This window comes from Schistocerca gregaria, chromosome 2, assembly GCF_023897955.1.
Source record: "Schistocerca gregaria isolate iqSchGreg1 chromosome 2, iqSchGreg1.2, whole genome shotgun sequence".
Classification (NCBI taxonomy): Eukaryota; Metazoa; Arthropoda; class Insecta; order Orthoptera; family Acrididae; genus Schistocerca; species Schistocerca gregaria.
In genome coordinates, this window is record NC_064921.1 from 864301260 (window position 1) to 864322289 (window position 21030).

At 41.1% G+C, this 21030-nt stretch overlaps 1 protein-coding gene across 1 annotated transcript in view; it reads left to right on the forward strand.

Moving 5' to 3' along the window:
- Positions 1–2065: 2065 nt before the first annotated feature.
- The window catches only part of LOC126336026 (uncharacterized), a 30317-nt gene continuing 11352 nt past the window's right edge, over positions 2066–21030 (forward strand). The window contains exon 1 of the mRNA XM_049999506.1: positions 2066–2623. Coding sequence (XP_049855463.1) covers positions 2066–2623 — 558 coding nt within the window. The remainder of the gene's footprint in view (positions 2624–21030) is intronic.

Sequence of the window (21030 nt, forward strand, 5' to 3'; positions counted from 1 at the left end):
GACCTCATCGAACCTAACACGTAATTCTTCTGGCTAGGAGGCTAGGCAACCCATTATGCCGCCCCAATGACTATAATTTTCTATGAGCTGTCCCGGCGTTGCTGTATGTACTGATCTACAAAGCGGCCAGCGCTGAGACGTTCCTGCATTTTAATGACAAGCTAGCATTCAAGGGCCTTTCGTTTACTGGTCTGTCATCCACACCACGCGATTATTTAAGGCGAAAGCACTCGTAATTCTACAAGTCTCAGCTTTTTCCGATAATTCTGCAGACTCCGTTGTCTGCTTACTGTGCGATCCGATGACTACCTGGCGACCCAGTCTTATTATCAGTTGTACCTTATCACATACCCTCTACGTAACAAAAGATGACATTCCGACAGCAGAGCGACGGATGTAAAAATAATAATAATAATAACTGCGTACAAATGCGAGTAGTAGAACTCGCGCTCTGAGGGTCCCTTACAAACTTAATTGCATATATAGATAGCTAAGGTGGTTTCCATTGATCATTAACATTAATGTCAGCAGTGGTCTCAACATGATCCACATTAGTTCTTCTACAGGTTTTGATGAGTCATTTTGCGAATATCAAAACACCTATCTTTCGATTGCATTAACTCAGAAGCTTAAATTTTTTACTCTAGTGTCTTTGTAATATTTTTAACGAATTATTAACTGGAATCCCATATCTCTAGAAATATATTAATCAGTTTAAAAAGTAATAAGATGTCTCGGGGATGGAAGCATTCTTAGTTGACTTAACTAAACTACAGACACTTTCAGAATGATTATAATCAATTCACGTGATCGTCTTTGTCACCGCAGATGTGTGTGACTATTGTGGAAGGATAGCTGTCAGTACGGAGAAAGATAACGCTTCTCCATTTACATGCCTTAACTTTCGATATAGGACAAACGCCATTGCTCAGGAATGAACATTCACTGCTTGGAAACATCATAGTATATTGACACAGAAGATGGTATACAGCGTTAAAAGTGGCTAAATGGAACATTAACAAAGTGAAAAGAACAAAAAGCTCCTAATATCCGATTACACGATTAGTACCCAGCCTGTGGAACACATAACATATTTTAATATTTAATAGTGTTAAAGAGCGATGATATATACATAAAACCAGTATTAGTCGGATGGAAGTCTTCTTGGAAGGGTTTGTGGAAAGAGCATACAACGCGCTACTGGAACAATTTTTATAGCAGTGATCCACTAAGGGGAGTCATTATCAGGTAGATATGACTGTAGACGTCGAACGAATTCCGGGACGTTCTCCTAGGATCCTAAAATATCGGTATAACGCTTTCGAAAACGTCGCAGCCACCTTGGGGAAATAACATGTGTATCTTTGGAAGAAAACCGAATGATGTTGTTTCTTGGTAAGAAAGACGCCTCCTATTCTGTAGGACGGCTATCAAATCCCACTACATCCAATTAGATTTAGGTTTGTCATGATTTCATTAAACAACTTTAGGCGAATGCTGTGATGGTGTCTTTGAAACAGTACGGCCGATTTCCAACTGCAGCCTCTTCCAGTAAACTGAACGTTAAACAGCAATATTCCATCTTTCCTTTAGAAGAAAGGAGACGTTATCTCGTGAAACCACATTGGATAAATTTTGACAACCTGTGTTCGAAGAAGGCTGTGAGACAGTTCTGTCGCCGTCATCATATATGTCACGTCGAGATGATAAAAATAAGGTGAAAGAGATTAAGGCGCGTTGAGAGGCTGTAGGTATTTCTCCCTCTCCGAATACGCGAGTGAAATAGGACAAAAAATGGCTAATATTGGCACCAAGTATTCTCCGCCATGCACCTTACAGAGGTTTGTGTAAAGTATGAGTAGATATAGATACTGCTACAGAACTTGAGCATGCACTTACGCGGAAACGTATTGCTAATCTTATAATAATGGACAGAAGCTATATGACGAAACAACAATGACATAGTCGCTTTCCTAGGAAACGACATCTCAACAAAGCTGCAGAGGGTATATAAAGAAACACGCTGCGACCACATTCAGTACAGTTCAGCAGAGGGGAGGTCAGCATGGTCGCTTCCCCGTATCGCCGCCTCCCAGTATCGCCGCCTCCACGTCTCGCCGCTTCCACATATCGCCGCCTCCACGCCTCGCCGCCTCCCCGTCTCGCCACCTCCACGTCTCGCCGCCTCCAAGTCTCGCCACCTCCACGTCTCGCTGCCTCCACGTCTCGTCGCCTCAACGTATCGTCTCTTCCCCGAATCGTCGCTTCCCCGTATCGCCGCCTCCACGTCTCGCCGCCTCCACGTCTCGCCGCCTCCACGTCTCGCCGCCTCCCTGTATCGCCGCCTCCCCATATCGTCGCCTCCCCATATCGTCGCTTCCCCGTATCGCCGCCTCCACGTATCGCCGCCTCCACGTATAGCCGCCTCCCCGTCTCGCCACCTCCCAGTATCGCCGCCTCCACGTCTCGCCGCCTCCGCGTCTCGCCGCCTCCCCGTCTCGCCGCCTCCGCGTCTCGCCGCCTCCCCGTCTCGCCGCCTCCCCGTCTCGCCGCCTCCCCGTCTCGCCGCCTCCCCGTCTCGCCGCCTCCACGTATCGCCGCCTCCACGTATCGCCGCCTCCACGTATCGGCGCTTCCCCGTATCGGCGCTTCCCCGTATCGGCGCTTCCCCGTATCGGCGCTTCCCCGTATCGTCGCTTCCCCGTATCGTCGCTTCCCCGTATCGTCGCTTCCCCGTATCGTCGCTTCCCCATATCGCCGCCTCCACGTATCGCCGTCTCCCCGTATCGTCGCTTTCCCGTCTCGTCGCTTCTCCATTTCGTCGCACCAACTCCCCTGCAGTGCACCGAGCTACAGGGTCCTCAGTTCCGATCAAGGTTTTTGGGAGGTTTCCCTTGGTTGTAAGGCGAATGCCGGAACTGTTTACCTCCTCCCATCGATACAGAGATTTAATTCATGTAAATAATAAATTGAGAAATAAATGCTATAAGCGTACTTTGCCTTGTCTTTAATGAATTTTTATGTAATGGAACTGAATAATAAATCACAGCGTATAGCTGACTTTTGCTCTGAAACATAAAGTTTAATCTGTATGTGACTAGTGAAATCTATGAACCTAATGGTTTTCAATGAGTAGGGGAAAAGATAGAAATATAACACAGAAATGAAGAGAGAACAAACATTTGCTCACAGAGCAAAGAAAAATGTAGTCCTGTGTGTTTTCTTTTACATGGAAGTGGTAGAGAACTGATAACATTTGCTCACAGAGCAAAGAAAAATGTAGTCCTGTGTGTTTTCTTTTACTTGGAAGTGATAGAGAACTGATTTTTAACTTAGATGCATGCACACTTCCAGTGTAACTACGTGAAATATACAACGCTTGTTGTATCCCTATTTCTTCACTGCGAAGTATTCCACGTACACCTCAGTTATTAAGTGGACACATCACTGTACACATTCTCCGTTATTCAGCTGTTAAGTATTCGTTAGTCGCAAGTAATATCTCTGGATTAAGAAATCTGTGGCAGGCTGGCTGTTAGCGTTAACGATTTATTGCACCTGAAAGATATATGCGTTACTTGTAGCGTCCACTGTGGTTCTTTATATTTACCAAAAGCCTGTTAAAATTATTGGCTAAGCACAATAATCTATGCTGGAACGGTAAGTAGAAAATACCACCAAGATCTATCATCGCGGTTAACTGATTAATCGTAGTGATCTGTATTTCAATATATTGTTGATGAAAGACTGTGCAACTTGTATTCAAATGTAGCATATTTTTTAACCGTAGCAGTAAGAGGAGTCGAAAAATATTCCTCAATGTTGCCTCGTTTTAGCTTTTCTTTACCTTTGCTGAAGATCACGAGTTATAATGTGGTATAGGAAGATGTGAAGGATGTTTATTGAGCAGATACTGTGTTCAGTGCGAAGGATATTTACTGAGCAGATATTATTTGCAGTGCGAAGATGGTAAACGTATGTTATACTGTAGTCGTAAACTGGTATTGTAGTAGTCCATGTTTCGATTAAGTAAGTTATCAACATTACAGTCTGCTATTATGAAGCATTCAGAATGTTGTCTCCAAGTAATAGGGTATAACGTAGTTTTTCATTCAGCTCTCATTAACGAAATTGTGCTTATACTCCCATAGTTAGTAGGCTTTCCCACTATAGTAGGCCTGATAATAAGTTGAATCGCAGTACAACTCTGAAAGAGAAAATTAGATAAATTTAAGGCATCGTTATAGACAAAACACATGTAACAGAAATTGATATGAAACACTGGAATTGTTCTCAAACGCACAAGCCGATGCTATGATAAGACTGGTGTAACATAGTGACGCATATTTTCATTAAAAAAGTGAATACATTACGTTGAATTTTGTCCAGATCGCTTGCTTATCTTTAGGATTTGCAAAAACAAATTATCGAATGTCTACTGTTGTATGTAATTAAGCATATTACCTAGTCAATAACAGTCAAAACGAAGAGCTTAATTTTTGTTATGGTTTGATTCTAGCACAGATAAAAAACTTTTTTCTACAAATGAAGAACCGATAGCGGGCTGAACTATGTTACAGAATGGGAAAAATCCTGGCTGTCAAAACGTTCGTGCCTGCTGACAAAATTCTCCAATACTGTAAGTACCAAAGAAATTGAGACGAACCCACTGCACGTTGCAGAATTCGTAATGTAGGGGAAGCATTTTTCAGATTCTGATAAAGCGTAAACAAATGAGTGCAAATATTTTGTCATTATCATCAAATATAGCTTAATTTGCAAGGACCTTAGAACATCCGCATTTGTTAATTGAGCTTTTGATTTGTTGCATCATGTGCATTGAGTCAGGAAACTAAAATATTTTATATTCGTGAAAACAAGGAGTTAACTTATAAAATCCGTCAACTTGATTTGGAAAATGTTATTTTATTATCGAATTAACATTTCGTCTCACAGCTTCATGGTTAACAAAGGATCACCATTGCGGCATCAACCTTTAATATTGTAGTGATTAAGCCTTTCCACTGAACTATGCGAATCAGTATCGGATCTATTACAATATTTGCTTCCACATAGAGAGATTCAGTGACAGTGATATCCTGCAAGCAAAGGTGGAGATCACCTTAAACATATTTTAGCCCGTGGATAGAGTGAGGGAAAAACTACGGTAAACCTGCAAATGTACTCTGTTCTCCCTTTTTTCTCATGATCCCTGAGCGATACATATGCAGAAGACAGTGGAGTTACTTCCTGAGAATTCTCGAAAACTGGTTCTCTAGACATATTCAGTGGAGTTTCAAAACAGCAATGTCTCCTTGGCGCCAACAATCACCATTCTGTTTTACAAAATAGGCCCCATCTCTGTGTGACCTACAACGCCCATTTACGATAGAGCTTTGAATTGCTTCGATTTTCTCAGTTAGAAAGCTTTATGAGGGCTTCACGCACTGATGTACAACTGTATAGTAACTTGCATTAAGGGGACACGTCCCTGAACGGCCTCCATTTTTAACATTATATTCACCCTCACATTGTAACTGATCTATAAATGAGAGTTAGCTGAAAATTCTGACACACAATTAGGATCATTAGTCAAAGCATTTACCAAAATATCATTGAGATATTTACTATATTTTGGCACTGAGAACAATATTTATAAGAGAAAAAAAAGCAACACTATTTCACTGCGGTACCATTTTCTTTGGTACCACTGACTGCACAGCTTGGAAAAAGAGTCAGAGTACAGACAACATTCACATAAATGTTTTATGCCTCCAATTTCCTTCCTTGATGCTGATCTGTGAAAAAGACAAGTAATATATTTCACTACAACAAAGATATTTAAAACTGTACCTCAAATATCACCGACATCATCATCATGTTATAAATTTTTCAGGAAATAGTGGGCACGGGATATATCTTTACCAAATTTTGTGAGTTAAAGTTAAGTCATTTAGAAAAAAAGTGTACCTGAATGCTGAAAATTCAAGTTTTCGGTAAATCGCAAAAGAAGATTTACAGATTTCTTAACTTACCACTACGCTCGTTTAGAACATTCCATCTGTATACTCCGGTTGTTCTCCTGTTTCCTTATCCTCCATACTCTTTCTCTTCATTCTTTTCTTTATCCTTGACTCCTTGGTAGCAGCTTCCGCAGCTGTCTCTATTTCGATTACCGGCCGCTTATCAATAGCAATTAGAGCTGATGTCATATTCCTTTCCGTCTGGATGTTAAATTTCTTCGTAACATTGATCCTTGAAATTGCACCATCATTGAATGTTATTATTGCATCCATTACACCAGTCTTGAGCACTGTCAGCCCAACAAATACAGTTTTGGATATTCTCTCCCATATACAGCTGTTGAAGCTTTCATTTGCATTCTGAGAGAGACCATGCATACAATGCGTAAGAAGATTTTTATTTGCTAGATCCCTATATTAGACCTAACTAACTGCCTCCATTACAGCAAGTGGTATGGACTGCTTGTGGTTATCATTGCTCAACCAGTAATTACGCCACGAATCTTCCCCTTTTGGACACATAGTATGCTGTGGGGTTTCATCTATTGACACTCAGTGAAACCATGTTGCCCAGACAAGTCGTCTCATGTTCTCCAAATCTCCTACATTTCTCCTTATTGCTAGTATATAATATTGAGTCAAAGAATCAGTTTCACTTTTGTAAGACGACCGGGACCACCTATGTGTTTTCCGTCTGACAGTTTTTTTCCACTGAAGTCTTTACATAATTTTCTCAGCCAAGCTCCCATTCTTTTTTGTACATGCCCAACACGTTCAAGCTTTTCTATCAGTGTGTCCCCATATGGTCTGTCATTAACAACAGTAGTGTATCCTTTACAGTCTCCATCCCCTAGGTAGTCTACATACCTCTCACCATGACTGACCTCTGATCTTCTAAAAATGTTTAGAACTCCTTTCGTTTCCATGTTTCCACATGGGTCGTCAATGTTCTTTACACAAACATAAGTGCCAATAAACTTACTTGAACAACCCTGACAGTGCTTTGTTCGACATTCATAATGTAGTATCTCACCAGTTTCAATTAATGTGGCAGTTACAACCCCATATCGAGCATATGGAGAAGTATGACCGCTCTTCTGCCAAGTTCCATCAAATGCTGCCATAATGTCTGTATTCTGAGACACGGTTCCTACTTCCTTGCTACACTTTTCATAGAATGTTCACTTACACCACGTAAAGCGTTATGTATTAATTTATTGTATCTGTCAAACCTCAGTGGAGGCAGAGGTAAATCCATCACTGCACAAAAAGTCTGGGCAGCTCTCCTTCCCCTTCCAATACATTGCATTGCAGAAGCAAGCTGAATATTTACACTGTAATGTCGACTATCAGTTACTGGCGATGTCATAGTATCACTGTACATCTTCACACGAGTTACAGGCAATCACTATCCGACTTGAAAGACCCTTCCTAACTGAAATGTCCTTAGAAATACTATCTCCACAATTGCAGTATTTACATTTCACAGCAGTCTTCAGAAGTCTTGACAGCATATTTAGGTTCACAATAACATTTCCGTCGTTATTTCTGCTCACAATAGTACTAGGCTTGTTCATATTACATTCAGAAAGCGAAAGTTTACGTCTAGAAGCACTGCCTCTAGAGACAGTTTCCGCATGCGGCTTTTGAAGCAACTAATGTGTATTATTCGGTTGTGTTTGTAATTGGGTGCCGCGGAACTTTCGTTTGGAACTAAGTTTCTTTACTCTCGGCATTTGTAGCAAGTAAACACACAGGCAGAAACAAAAGAACACACAATAACAAAACAACACACAATAACCACACGCGTATGAAAATCCGAAATCCTATATTCTCATATGTTTCTTTACATTCGAACCATAGTCTTCTAGACATGCCTGTACTTTGGTTCCGGGAGTCAGTGCCTTCTAAAATACACCTGTGTCAACGGTCCGTAACTAACGATGGAAAACGCGGAAGAACAAAGTAATGCATCTCGTACTCTGACGCACTTTAAACTGACTGATAGGCGTGGTGGCCCTGTGCAACATTACGTTCAATCTCAATTTTAGAACGAACAGAAAATGATAATGCCCATAAACCACAAGTGTTTGAAATCAGCAGCCGGCCGCGGTGACCGAGCGGTTATAGGAACTTCAGTCCGGAACCGTCTGACTGCTACGGTCGCAAGTTCGAATCCTGCCTCAGGCATGGATGTGTGTCGTGTCCTTAGGTTAGTTAGGTTGAAGTAGTTGTAGGTTCTAGGGGACTGATGACCTCGGATTTTAAGTCCCAGAGTGCTCAGAGCCATTTGAAATGAGAAAGAAATATTCTTTTCTGTAGACCAAGAAATTTTATCAAATATTTGGTATTTTCTCGAACATGTCCCCTTAAACGCATTCGTGTTACTTTCGGGCCATCTGAACAGCACTCCTGCGACAATTGCAAGTCTGCCATTTTCCCTTTCTGCTTCTGATTTCACCAGTTCGTTTACACAGTCGTGAAGACAGTGGTATTACATTTGGGAGACGGCAACCTCTGGTCATCAAGATTAACATTTTCCGTGTTTTTCCTTAGGCCCACTTCCTTCCCCGAAACGTGATTGTGTTTCGCCTGTAATTACCCGTTGGTGATAACACATTCAATCCTGGACCCCTTCGTTACTTTTTTACACAATGGCTTGTGGTTAATTTGTGTAAGTATGGGTGTAGATGTTTCGAAAACATTTCATCTATCTCCCGCGAGCCAGTTTACGGTGTGAGGAGGAGGGTATTTGGGTTATCCCTGTCTGATCATCCTTTCGTGTTCTACTCGTGAACAGCACACAGGAAGGATGAGTATCGGTAAATCCCCTCGTTGGCTGTAATTTCTTCGATTTTTTCGGTATGATTATTTCCCGAGTCTTATGTGGAAGGAAGCAGTACGTAGCCATACTCTTCCGGGAACGTACTCTCCCGAATTAATAGTCAGCCTCTCAATGATGGCGTTCTCTCTTGTACCGTCTGACAGTGAAGTTCGTTAAGAAACGCAGCAACATTCAAGGGGCAACTAAACGATCCCGTGACAAACGCGCAGTTCTTCTTTAGAACTTGTCTGCCTCTTCTATGAGCCCAGCCTGGTAACGGTCTAGACACGCGGTCGTCGAAAGCGGCCCGAATCAAGCATTCGTGCAGCCCGTTGTTCTCAGCCGTATTTTATGGCAATATGCTTCTAGCAACTAACAGCACCATCCAGAAACGTCAACTAACGTTAAGACCTTCTTAAGACTGTATTTTTCTCGCTCAGTAACAAACAAAAAAGAAATAGAAACAGTAAAATTTCAAAATGCGCTTAATTTAATTGACGTTCATGAATTCAGCCGTGAGCTAATTAAAGTCTGCCACTTACGTCAGGAGTAAAGTGTTATGTGCCGAGGCCACTGCAGAGTGAAAAGAAGTGAGAGGGGAAAGATTTTATTGTTTTTCATCCAGTGCTGACAACTTACGAACGCGCGCAAGTAGCAACGGTGAGCTGCTGCGGTATACACTGAAGAACCAAAGAAACTGGTACACCAGCCTAATACCGTGTAGGACCCCCGCGAGCACACAGAAGTGCCGCAACACTACGTGGCATGGACTCGACTAATATTTGAGTTAGTGCTGGAGGGAATTGACACTAGGAATCCTGGAGAGCTATCCATAAATCGGTAAGAGTACGAGGTGGTGGAGATCTCTTCTGAAGAGCACGTTGTAAGGCATCCCAGATATGCTCAATAATGTTCATGTCTGGTGAGTCTGGTCGGCAGCGGAAGTCTTTAAACTCAGAAGAGTGTTATTGGTACCACTCTGTGCACTTCTGGACGTGTGGGGTGTCGCTTTATACAGCTGGAATTGCCCAAGTCCGTCGGAATGCACAATGGACATGAATGGGTGCACGTGACCAGAAAGGATGCTTACGTATGTGTCACCTGTCAGAGACGTATCTAGACGTATCAGTGCTCCCATATCACTCCAACTGCACACGCCCCACACCATTACAAAGCCTCCACCAACTTCAACAGTCCCCTGATGATATTCAGGGTCCATATATTCATGAGGTCGTCCCCATACCCGTAACAAAATAGGAATGAGGGTAACATACTACAAACAGCACAGTGAACACATTTTTGTGGCCGAGATAAGTATGAAGCCCACCGCTACCGCAGTAGTACAAGTTTATATGCCAACTAGCCCAGCAAATGACGAAGAGGTTGATGAAATGTATGATAAGGTAAAAGAAATTATTCAGATAGTGAAGAGAAACTAAAATTTTAATAGTCTCGGGTGACTGCAATTCTATAATAGAAAAAAGAAGATAAGGAAATGTAGTAGGTGAATATGGAATGGGGTAAGGAATGAAAGAGGAAGCCGCCTGGTAGAATTTTGCACACAGCATAACGTAATCATTACTAACACTTGGTTCAAGTTTCATAAAAGAAAGGTGTGTACATGGAAGAAGGTTTGAGTTACTGACAGATATCCAATAGATTATATAATGGTGAGCAGAGATTTAGGAACCAGGTTTTAAATTGTAAGACATTTCCAGGGGCAGATGTGGACTCTGACCACAATATACTGGTTATGAACTGTAGATTAAAACTAAAAGATCTACAAAAAGGTGGAAATTTAAAGAGATGAGACCTGTATAAACTGACTGAACCAGAGGTGGTAGAGAGTTTCAGGGAGAGCTTTAGGGAACGATTGACAGTAATAGGGGAAAGAAATACAGTAGAAGAAGAATGGGTAGCTTTGAGGGATGAAGTAGTGAAGGCAGCAGAGGATCAAGTAAGTAAAGGCAAAAAGGAATACAGACGTCTCAAAAATGAGATCGACAGGAAGTGCATAATTGCTAATTAGGGATGGCTAGAGGACGAATGTAAGGATGTACAGGTGTATATCACTATGGGTAAGATAGATACTCCCTACAGGAAACTTAAAGAGACCTATGGAGAAAAGAGAACCACTTGTATGAATATCAAGAGCTGTGATAGAAACCCATTTCTAAACAATTAAAGGAAAGCAGAAAAGTGGAAGGAGTATATAGAAGGTCTACACATGGGCGATGTCCTTCATGACAATATTATGGAAATGGACGAAGATGTAGATTAAGATGGAATGGGAGATATGACACTGCGTGAAGAGTTTGACAGAGCAATGAAAGACCTAAGACGAAACAAGGCCAACGGGAGTAAACAACATTCCGTTAGAACTACTAGTAGCCTTGGTAGAGGCACCCCTGACAAGGCAGGGGTTCACAGATGTGAAAATTACCGAAGTATCAATTTAATAAGCCACAGCTGCAAACTACTAACACGAATTCTTTACAGACGAATGGAAAAACTGGTGGAAGCTAACCTCGGGGAGGATCATTTTGGATTCCGTAGAAATATTGGAACACGTTAGGCAATACTGATGCTACGAATTATCTCAGAAAATAGATTAAGGAAAAGCAAACCCACGTTTCTAGCATTTGTAGACTTAGAGAAAGCTTTTGACAAGGTTGACTGAAATGCTCTCTTTCTAATTGTGAAGGTAGCAGGGGTCAAATACAGGGAGCGAAAGGCTATTTACAATTTGTTCAAGAACCAGATGGCAGTTTTAAGAATCGAGAGGGATGAAAGGGAAGCAGAGGTTGGGAAGGCAGTGAGACAGGGTTGTAGCCTCTCTCCGATGTTATTCAATCTGTATATTGAGCAAGCAGTAAAGGAAACAAAAGAAAAAATTGGAGTAGGGATTAAAATGTATGGTGAAGAAATTAAAACTTTGAGGTTCGCCGATGACATTGTAATTCTGTCAGAGACAGCAAACGACCTGTAAGAGCAGCTGAACGGAATGGACAGTGTACTGAAAGGAGGATATAAGATGAACATCAACAAAAGGAAAAGGAGGATAATGGAATGTAGTCGAATTAAATCGGGTGATGCTGAGGGTACTAGATTAGAAAATGAGATGCTTAAAGTAGTAAATGAGCTTTCCTACTTGGGGAGCAAAATAACTGATGATGGTCGAAGTAGAGAGGATATAAAATGTAGACTGGCAATGGCAAGGAAAGCTTTTCTGAAGAAGAGAAATTTGTTAACATCGAGTCTAGATTTAGGTTTGAGGAAGTCTTTTCTGAATGTATTTTTATGGAGTGTAGCCATGTATGGAAGTGAAACGTGGACAGTATATAATTTAGACAGGAAGAGAAGAGAAGCTTCCGAAATGTGGTGCTACAGAAGGATGCTGAAAATTAGATGGGTATATCACATAACTAATGAGGAGGCATTATTGAATTAATTAGGGAGAAGAGAAATTTGTAACACAACTTGACAAGAAAAAGCCATCGGTTGGTAGGACATATTCTGAGGCATCAAGGGATCACCAATTTAGTATTGGAGGGCAGCGCAGAGGGATAAAATCGTAGAGGGACACAAAGAGATGACTACACTAAACAGATTCAGAAGAATGTAGGTTGCAGTAGGTACTGGAAGATGAAGAAGCTTGCACAGGATGGAGTAGCATGAAGAGCTGCAGCAAACCAGTCTCTGGACTGAAGACCACAACAACAGTTAACCCTTTCCCTTAAATGGCACAAAATGCATATACTAAATTTATAGGTTTATTTATTCCTATTCAAGAATTCATCTGTGATATAGAAGGAGTTGTCATGGAGATATGATTTCAATTTATTGTTGAAGATATTACTCCTCTCTGTCAGAAATATTATTTCATCTGGTAATTTGTCGAAAATTTTTATAGCACCATGTTTTACCCCTTTCTGTGCCAAAGATAGGTTGAGTAAAGGATAGTGTAAGTCTCTCTATTTTCTGATATTATAATCACGAATGTCACTGTTGTTTTAAACTGGTCCATGTTGTTGAGAACAAATTTCATTAGTGAGTAAATGAACTGTGAGGCTGTTGTAAGGATTCACAATCTTTTAAAAAGATGCCTACAAGATGTGCTACTATGAACCCCACACATTATTCTAACCACTTTCTTTTGTGCAGTGAATGCTTTTTGTCTAAATGTTGAGTTACCCGTAAATATTATTCCGTGTGACATCAGAGAGTGAAAGTATGCAAAGTATATTATCTCACCCTTCCCCCATGAATCATGGACCTTGCCGTTGGTGGGGAGGCTTGCGTGCCTCAGCGATACAGATAGCCGTACCGTAGGTGCAACCACAATGGAAGGGTATCTGTTGAGAGGCCAGACAAACGTGTGGTATCTGAAGAGGGACAGCAGCCTTTTCAGTAGTTGCAGGGGCAACAGCCTGGATGATAGACTGATCTGGCCTTGTAACAATAACCAAAACGGCCTTCCTGTGCTGGTACTGCGAACGGCTGAAAGCAAGGGGAAACTACGGCCGTAATTTTTCGCGAGGGCATGCAGCTTTACTGTGTGATTAAATGATGATGGCGTCCTCTTGGGTAAAATATTCCGGAGGTAAAATAGTCCCCCATTTGGATCTCCGGGCGGGGACTACACAAGAGGATGTCATTATCAGGAGAAAGAAAACTGGCGTTCTACGGATCGGAGCGTGGAACGTCAAATCCCTTAATCGGGCAGGTAGGTTAGAAAATTTAAAAAGGGAAATGGATAGGTTAAAGTTAGATACAGTTGGAATTAGTGAAGTGCGGCGGCAGGAGGAACAAGACTTTTCGTCAGGTGACTACAGGGCTTTAAACACAAAATCAAATAGGGGTAATGCAGGAGTAGGTTTAATAATGAATAGAAAAATAGGAATGCGGGTAAGCTACTACAAACAGCATAGTGAACGCATTATTGTGGCCAAGATAGATAAGAAGCCCACAGCTATTACAGTAGTACAAGTTTATATGCCAACTAGCTCTGCAGATGACGAAGAAATTGATGAAATGTATGATCAAATAAAAGAAATTATTCAGATAGTGAAGGGTTACGAACATTTAATAGTCATGGGTGACTGGAATTCGGTAGTAGGGAAAGGGAGAGAAGGAAACGTAGTAGGCGAATATGGACTGGGGCAAAGAAATGAAAGAGGAAGCCGCTTGGTAGAATTTTGCACAGGGCACAACTTCATCACAGCTAACACTTGGTTCAAGAATCATAAAAGAAGGCTGTATACATGGAAGAAGCCTGGAGATACTGACAGGTTTCAGATAGGTTATATAATGGTAAGGCAGAGATTTAGGAACCAGCCTTTAAATTGTAAGACATTTCCAGGGGCACATGTGGGCTCTGAGCACAATCTATTGGTTATGACCTGTAGATTAAAACTAAAGAAACTGCAAAAAGTTGGGAATTTAAGGAGATGTGACCTGCATAAACTAAAAGAACGAGAGGTTGTACAGAGTTTCAGGGAGAGCATAAGGGAGAAATTGACAGGAATGGGGGAAAGAAATACGGTAGAAGAAGAATGGGTAGCTTTGAGGGATGAAGTAGTGAAGGCAGCAGAGGATCAAGTAAGTAAAAAGATGAAGGCTAGTAGAAATCCTTGGGTAACAGAAGAAATATAGAATTTAATTGATGAAAGGAGAAAATATAAAAATGCAGTAAATGAAGCAGGCAAAAAGGAATACAGACGTCTCAAAAATGAGATCGTCAGGAAGTGCAAAATGGCTAAGCAGGGATGGCTAGAGGACAAATGTAAGGATGTAGAGGCTTATCTCACTAGGGGTAAGATAGATACCACCTACAGGAAAATTAAAGAGACATTTGGAGATAACAGAACCAATCGTATGAACATCAAGGGATCAGATGGAAACCCAGTTCTAAGCAAAGAAGGGAAAGCAGAAAGGTGGAAGAAGTATACCGAAGGTCTATACAAGGGCGATGTACTTGAGGACAATATTATGGAAATGGAAGAGGATGTAGATGAAGACGAAATGGGAGATACGATACTGCGTGAAGAGTTTGACAGAACACTGAAAGACCTGAGTCGAAACAAGGCCCCTGGAGTAGACTACATTCCATTGGAACTACTGACGGCCTTGGGAGAGCCAGTCCTGACAAAACTCTACCACCTGGAGAGCAAGATGTATGAGACAGGCGAAATACCCTCAGACTTCAAGAAGAATATAATAATTCCAATCCCAAAGAAAGCAGGTGTTGACAGATGTGAAAATTACCGAACTATCAGTTTAATAAGTCACAGCTGCAAACTACTAACGCGAATTCTTTACAGACAGATGGAAAAACTAGTAGAAGCCGACCTCGGGGAAGATCAATTTGGATTCCGTAGAAATGTTGGAACACGTGAAGCAATACTGTCACTACGACTTATCTTAGAAGCTAGATTAAGGAAGGGCAAACCTACGTTTCTAGCATTTGTAGACTTAGAGAAAGCTTTTGACAATGTTGATTGGAATACTCTCTTTCAAATTCTGAAGGTAGCAAGTGTAAAATACAGGGAGCGAAAGGCTATTTACAATTTGTACAGAAACCAGATGGCAGTTATAAGAGTCGTGGGACATGAAAGGGAAGCAGTGGTTGGGAAGAGAGTGAGACAGGTTTGCAGTCTCTCCCCGATGTTATTCAATCTGTATATTGAGCAAGCAGTAAAGGAAACAAAAGAAAAATTTGGAGTAGGTATTAAAATCCATGGAGAAGAAAAAAAAATGTTCTGGTTCACCGATGACATCGTAATTCTGTCAGAGACAGCAAAGGACTTGGAAGAGCAGTTGAACGGAACGGATAGTGTCTTGAAAGGAGGATATAAGATGATCGTCAACAAAAGCAAAACGAGGATAATGGAATGTAGTCGAATCAAGTCGGGTGATGCTGATGAAGAGCAGTTGAACGGAATGGATAGTGTCTTGAAAGGAGGATATAAGATGATCATCAACAAAAGCAAAACGAGGATAATGGAATGAAGTCGAATCAAGTCGGGTGATGCTAATGGAATTAGATTAGGAAGTGAGACACTTAAAATAGCAAAGGAGTTTTGCTATTTGGGGAGCAAAATAACTGATAATGGTCGAAGTAGAGAGGATATAAAATGTAGACTGGCAATGGCAAGGAGAGCGTTTCTGAAGAAGAGAAATTTGTTAACATCGAGTATACATTTAAGTGTCAGGAAGTCATTTCTGAAAGTATTTGTATGGAGTGTAGCCATGTATGGAAGTGAAACGTGGACAGTATATAATTTAGACAGGAAGAGAAGAGAAGCTTTCGTAATGTGGTGCTACAGAAGAATGCTGAAGATTAGATGGGTAGATCACATAACTAATGAAGAAGTATTGAATAGGATTGGAGAGAAGAGAAGTTTGTGGCAAAACTTGACCAGAAGAAGGGATCGGTTTGTAGGACATGTTCTGAGGCATCAAGGGATTTGTTATTAGAGGGCAGCGTGGAGGGTATAAATCGTAGAGGGAGACCAAGAGATGACTACACTAAGCATATTCAGAAGGATGTAGGTGGCAGTAGGTACTGGGAGATGAAGAAGCTTGCACAAGATAGAGTAGCATCGAGAGCTGCATCAAACCAGTCTCAGGACTGAAGACCACAAGAACAACAACATTACCTCAAAATTGGCAATTATTCTTATTCCAAAAGTTGCTTAACCTAGTCGCCTTAGAAGATCCAAAATATAAATTTTCCAATTAAAATTCTTATCACGTGTACACCCAGAAACTTAGTATGCTCTACCCTGTCTACTGACTTATGTTGATGTGTTATGTTTATTGAAGGAACTGCACTTTTTGCAGTAGAAAATGGGATGTACTGTGTTTTTTCAAAGTTTAGAGCAAGCCCATTTGCAGAAAACCAATTAATGACTTTTCCAAACAACTTATTTGTATCGTTTTCAATTGGAGTTTCTTTCACCGGATTAATAACGATGCTTGTATGATCAGCGAACAGTGTCATTTCTGCTTCCTGTTTCAGATAGGAAGGGAGGTTGTTCACATATATTATGCACAGAAGGGGACCAATGGTTGAACTCTGTAGAACACCCAATGTTATTTCACACCAGTTAGATGAAGTGGCAAACTTATTTAAATCACTTAACCCATACAAGGAACCTTTCTGCTTCCTGTTCTGTATGTACGACATAAACCACTCATATGCTATTCCATTTATACCATAGAACTGTAATTTCTGTAACATAATGTAACTGTTCGCACGATCAAATGCTTTGCACAAGTCACAGAAAATTCCTATTGGTGAAATTTTACTATTTAAATACTCTATTATGTGGACAGTGAAATTGTATATTGCTGTCTCAGTGGAACAGCATTTTTGAAATCCGTACTGTGGTTTACCCAAGTATCGCATTACTGCTGAGATGGCTAACCACTCATGAGTATATTACTTTCTCTAAGATTTTTGAAAATGCTGTAATCATGGTTAGTGGCCGATAATTACTGGAATCAGTGGTGTCCCCCTTTTTATAGATCGGCCTGACAATGGCATACTTTAACCTGTGTGGGTAAATGCCTTGAGTTCATGATGCATTACATATGTGATTCAAAACATCACCTGTAATTGCTCCAAATTGTTTTAATATCTTATTAGAGATGTCATCTACTCCAACAGAACATTTATTTTTCAAAGAATTAGTAATTTTACTTATTTCACAAGAGCTTGTTAGGTGAAACTTAATTTGACTAAATTTTTCAAAACAGACTTTTCCATGTACTGCCTGACTTTTTATTTTGAACTATTCTCACCAATTTTTTCTCCTACACTTAAGAAATGGTTGTTCAATACATTAGCTACTTGTGGACTGTTGGTTTACGATAGTCTCGTTCTCCTTAATATTAATACTACCTGCCCCAGTGGTTACTATTCCTGTCTGTCTTCTAACGACATTCCGTATTGATTTGATTTTATTGCCGAAGTTGTTAATTTCTTCTCTAACATGCATATTTCTTGATTTCCTTACAACTTTTCTCGGTATGTTACAATAATTTTTATAGTGTAAAACTACTTCTGCATCTTTACTAGTTCTTGCTGTCTCATAAAGTTTTCTTTCGCTTTCAGAAGAAACTTTAATACCTGTAGGAATCCAAGGTTACTTTTAAAAGTGTGTGGTGCTACATTTAGTAATTTTCTTTGGGAAACAATGTTCAAAAAGGGATATAAATTTATCAAGAAATATGTTGCATTTATCGTTAGCATTTGGATCATTATATACATCTCCCCAATTAACAATTATTAAGCTTTCTTTGAAGTGCTCAGTGGATACCGAGTTGAGCGACCTTACAATTATACTTAATGGTTTCCGAACTGTACACCCTGTTAGGTTTTGTAAGTTAAACATTTGTGCATCATGGTCTTACAATCCATTTACAACAGGGAAAGCAGGTGTTTGTTTTACATCCTCTTTCTGCACAAATACATTACCTATTAGCGTGCTACTGTTTTGTGCAATAAGTGTAGCGAAATTGGTCACTGATTCTAAGCTATATGTTGTTAATAACACTTCTATTTCACTTCTCCTCTCAGAGTTATTTAGAAAGTTTACACTGAAATCACCACAGTTTAATAACTTGTTCTTTTTGTCTGACAGACAGCATAATAGCGATCAAACGTTTTTATGAATAGCTCCCAGTCTCCTAATGGGGACCTGTACACTGTTGCTAACATCAACACTACATTATCTAGCTGAAGTTCACATGCACAAACCTCAAAGTGCTGATCAACACAAAATTTGCTCATGTCTACAGTTTGCATTTACACCATTGTTTTATGAAAAAGGCAACTCCTCCTTTACCCATCCTAGATCTACAAGTGTAAGATGCTAAGTTATACCCACTTATACTTACACAATTGACGCCCATAATTATTTTCGAGATCATCTAATCACACTAATATCTGATCTACTTTATTTTTATTCCCCTGATATTTTGATGAAGTAAGTTGATACTGCTCTTGGCTTTACCCTTATTTACTGTACATAAAGTTTCTTTTATTCCATTTATCTTGATTGTCATCTGTCTGGACTTTGGCTTTAACCTAAAAAATTTGTCTCCCGGACCCATTAACCACAGGGATCACCCATTGTGTGACTGTGGACCCCCTTACAGTTTCCACTAGTTGAGAAGCTAACTCATTTTTCCCCATCCTATTCAGGTACAGGCCATGTGTAGTGTACCCCCACCTACCAACATCATTTACTGGAACAACACTTACGTGAGATTTTGCCGGTGTCTGGAGCATCCTGTTCAGCTCAGTGCTAACATGCCTTACAGCAGTGTTTACCCAGGGCTGATCACGGCGCTGAAAGACCTCCACAAACCCCACATTTGTGTGCTCAGTTTCTGCTCCTATTTTATCCAGGTCACTCCTAATACTGTATCTTGGATTCATAGCCATGCTGTTTCCTTCTCCCCCAACTATAATTATCTGATCTTCCTTCCCAAAGTCCCTGCATAGCTGACCTAAGTTTTCTGTCACCTGGCTAAGGCTAGCACTTGATTTCACAAAACTTGTGACCTGGTACAGTGCACCTAATTTTTCCTCCCTTAACCTACATAATTCCAAGTTCGCGTTTTCTAATTCAGCCTTAGGGGCACAAATTTTTGCCTCCTGTTCAGCGATTTTTCTGTCCTTTCTACATAACCTAAACTGCAATGGAAAGGCTGAAAATTATTTACAAGTCCATCGGACCCTCCATCGGTAATTCTGGAATTCAATATGCTACTGGCCCACCCTTACACTTGATGACAGATTCCAGTCTCGCTAGCATACGGTCAGTCAGGTTCTGGAAGTTTTCTAGGGGAATGGCAGCCCATTCCTTACGGTGTGTTGCACTGAGGAGAGGTATCGATGTCGATCGGTGAGGCCTGACAAGAAATCGGCGTTCCAAAAGACCCCAAAGGTGTCCTATAGGATTCAAGACAGGACTCTGTGCAGGCTAGTCCATTACAGGGATGTTATTGTCGTCTAATTACTCCGCCACAGGCCGTAAATTAAGAACAGAAGCTCCATCGTGTTGAAAGATGTAATCGCCATCGCCTAATTTCTCCTCAGCAGTGGGAAGCAAGAAGGTGCTTAAAACATCAATGCAGGCCTGTGATACTGCGACGCAAAACAACAAGTGGTGCAAGCCCCCTCCATGGAAAACACGACCACACCATAACACCATCGCCTCCTAATTTTACTGTTGGCACTAACACGCTCGCAGATGACGTTGACCAAGCATTCGCCATACCCACATCCTGACATCGGATCGCCATATTGTGTACCGTGATTCGCCAATCCACTCACCGTTTTCCACTGTTAAATCGTCCACTGTTTACCCTCCTTACACCAAGCATGGCGTCGTTTGGCCTTTACCGGCGTGATGTGTAGCATATGAACAGCCGCTCGACGTTGAAATCCAAATTTTCTCACCTCCCGCCTAAATGTCATAGTACTTGCAGTGGATCCTGATGCAGTTTGGAATTCCTGTGTGACGGTCTGAATAGATGTCAGCCTATTACAAATTACGACCCTTTCAACTGTCGGCGGTCTCTGTCAGACAACAGACGAAGTCGACCTGTACGCTTTTGTGCTGTATGAATCCCTTCACGTTTTCGCTTCACTATCACATCGGAAACAGTGGACATATGGATGTTTAGGAGTGTGGATAATCTTGGGTACAGACGTATGACACAAGTTACACCCAATCACTTGATCACCTTCGAAGTCCGTGAGTTCCGTGGAGCGCTCTATTCTGCTCTCTCACGAAGACTGACGACACTGAGGTCGCTGACATGGAGTATCTGGCAATAGGTGGCAGTACAACGCACCGAACATGAAAAACTTTTGTTTTGGTGACTGTCCGGATACTTTTGATCACATAGTGTAAGGGTACATGTATGGGCCTTTGGCTCCGAATATCGGTGATATTTCTTTGAATGGTTCGCACGCTAACACTTCTTGATCGCGCAGCACTGAAATCTGCAGCAATTTGCAGAAGTGTTGCATCTCTGTCACCTTGAACGATTCTATCCATTCGTTGTTGGTCCCATTCATGCAGGATCTTTCTCCGGCCGCAGCGATGTCGGAGATTTGGTGTTTTACCGGATTCCTGATATTCACGGTACACTCGTGAAATG